The 2,810-nt window shown below is 40.1% G+C and overlaps 1 protein-coding gene across 1 annotated transcript; it reads right to left on the bottom strand.

The window, feature by feature from the left end:
• Window positions 1–670: 670 nt before the first annotated feature.
• On the bottom strand, window positions 671–2,327 carry LOC149190884 (aspartyl protease AED3-like). Its single transcript, XM_089412299.1, has one exon. The coding sequence runs from the start codon at window positions 2,297–2,299 to the stop codon at window positions 956–958; it is 1,344 nt and encodes a 447-aa protein (XP_089268425.1). The 5' UTR covers window positions 2,300–2,327; the 3' UTR covers window positions 671–955.
• Between the last annotated feature and the right edge of the window lie 483 nt (window positions 2,328–2,810).

The following is a 2,810-nucleotide window of genomic DNA, read 5'->3' as shown; positions in this document are numbered from 1 at the left end:
TTCTCTAAATTATCATATCTCCATTTTGTACACATATTAAAGATAGATCTTGAATAATTTTTTTGATGATTTTTTAAGACAAATTATTTTTAATGTCTATTAAAATATTTATTCTTTTAATAAACCTGTTGAATATATTATAATAAAAATAACAAGAGAATGTGAAAGATAATGACACAAGATAATTTTTTATTTTTATTTTGTTATTAAACAAAATCCACTTTTGGAAATTAACTCTTATAAAAAAAAATACCCTTTTTATGGTTTAAAGTGGATATATATATTTTAAAAGCCGATTCGCATCCATATGTGACGAGTTATCTTTCATTGATTAAAAAGTTAATACCTATATTTTAAAACAGATTCGTTGTATTAAGTGAAAACACAGTTATTATTCATTAGGTGACTGCATTAAATATAATTTTAACATAAATATCGATTTAGGAGTTGTTTTTAGTGATTTTTTTGGAAGTTTTTCTTGTTTAATTTTTCTAAAAATTGTTTGGAATTCATTGAAATCACAAAATTGATAAGTAAATCTTGTACAATAGAAATGTCTTAAGAATTTTTTATGGTGCTGAATCTATATATATAATAAAAAACACAAATTAAGATTTCACCTCAAAATTTTGACAGACACCAAAAACTCGAAAAGAAAAGTAGCACTATATACAACCCCATTAATTTATCATTTATAAAGTAAGTTTGGAAAACGAGAAAGAAACAACTGCATAACTCAGGGAGCTCATCCGATTTGATTTGACAATGGAAATACAAACGTACTTTGAACACAGAACGGAAGGGGGACCACACAAGCGCTGCTACTGTCCCCTAAATCTCATACGACGGCGGAAATTTATTTTTAAACACAGCGGGGAGAAAACGGCGAGAATTAGACGTTGCAGATGAAACATACGAGGAAATGGATGGATGAGATATTTTTTGGAAACGAGAATCAAGCAGGCGCAGAACATTGTTCCTGAGCAAATCCGACTTTAGAATTGGGAACATCAAAAACGATACGCCAATTCTGTTGCTGAACATTTCCTATGATGGAACCAGAATCACTACTCGTGAACGCCAAGCAAGAGACCCCCGAATCTTGTTTCATTACAATATTTTCCTTGGGCAAAAGCAGGTCGACATTATTATCCATGTGCAGCGTTATGGTGGGAACGTCAACTGAAGAAGAAGAGAAGTCGTAACAAGTATCGAATCCATCAGAGGATGCCGGCTGCAAGGTGGGGAGCTGCCCCCGAAAAGTGTCTCTGAGAGACGCATAATCAGAATCAACGAGATGGGTGATCGTTGTTCCCGAGTCGACGATCGTTCCTTCCCCTGCCGCAAGTGAGATCCTTGTGTCCCCAACGCTGATTCCGATCAAGTTCACGGAATAAAATGTTGGGTTTGAGGGATCGTTTACCAATTTGGTGAATTTCAAACCAGGAGTAGAAATGGCGGCTTCTTTCCCAAGCACAAGGGATCCCGAAGATGCAGATGAGCTGGGCAGACAGTAAGAAAACGTCCCGCCAAACAATTCGGCTGTGGATGGCTGATTCAACAATGAAAGCGATCCGCCCCCTAATCCCATCAGTCCCGGCGACGAATATGTATCTTCCCTTAGGGACTCCGCACAACCGAATGCGAAATTTGGAACATTTTCAGAACCGAGGGTGATCGCATCCGAAGCAAGTGTACCGTTCACTTGAGTGCCATCTCCATACAAAACTTCGAATTGACATTTTGAATTTCCCCCGCAATTGGTATCAGAATTTTGCTGACACAGCTGTGAACCGCAGGCCACGGGTTTATATGAGGAAGATGCCGTGGGATCGAAAGTTGGAGCAGTGGAGTGGCAGCCTTGGCACTGCTTGCATGGAATCCAAGCAACATTACTACCGGTGTCTATGAGTGTATACATGCTTTGCTTGGGCGTGCCAAAATCAACTTGTATTATGTACTCTCCCGATCCATACCTAACGGGGACATTGGCGCTGGCGTCCTCTTTCGACGAACGAGAGGTCCGGTTCAGAAAGTGGAGACGATTGGCATCGGCTCTAATTTTTTCAGAGATCAAGCTTTCCCAGGTCCTGTTAGGAGGACGGAAAGGTGAACACTCCGAAAAAATATGGAAAAGGGGGAAGCTAACTCCATGACTCTGCTTTCCCACTTTTCTGTTCAAAATTTTGTGGCTACTTCGACAGTTCAATGGAGGAGAAATCTCAGCTACTCCACACACAAACTGGATTGCAAGCAGCAAAGTAAGAGAAGAGGCAATCGCTGTAACCTTCATCTTCATCACGGTGTTATATTAATTAGCGGAACACCCAGAAGATCCACCTCCTCTCTGAAGAGGCCGAGCCATTGACGTTATATAGTGAATGGCTTGCACTGTTTCATACGTGGGGACTCCTCCATTATCTCCACTTGCGTGGACAGGAGTCTTCGAACATTTTACTAACCTGCATTTTACTAGCCTAATTATTCGTGCAATACTGGAATTCCACGGAATTTCTTTGTTCGGTCCATGAGATGCGACAAGGCCATCATTTTCTTCGGCCGGCCTAGGTTGATTCGATTTGGATTTGGATTCAGACTACTCAATCTCGAATTGGATGGCGGAGGCCGAGAAAATTGGACGAAATCACTGATGCCTGGAAAAACTTGAGATAATCCATGTGAATGTTCCTCCCGCCTCACTATCTCGAACAAGGAAATTTTGAATACGACAGTGCCTCACAATGTGAACGAGAACCATTTTGATGCATAACAGTGTATCGCAATGGGAACGAGAACATACTCATTGAACC

This window comes from Pinus tabuliformis, chromosome 3_1 (assembly GCF_031772625.1).
Source record: "Pinus tabuliformis cultivar Carrire ecotype Pingquan chromosome 3_1, CPIR1, whole genome shotgun sequence".
Classification (NCBI taxonomy): domain Eukaryota; kingdom Viridiplantae; phylum Streptophyta; class Pinopsida; order Pinales; family Pinaceae; genus Pinus; species Pinus tabuliformis.
This window is presented reverse-complemented; position numbering and strand designations above follow the sequence as displayed.

Excerpts from the sequence above, each read along its gene's own strand:
- LOC149190884 (XM_089412299.1), bottom strand. The coding sequence starts at position 2,299 with ATGAAGATGAAGGTTACAGCGATTGCCTCTTCTCTTACTTTGCTGCTT.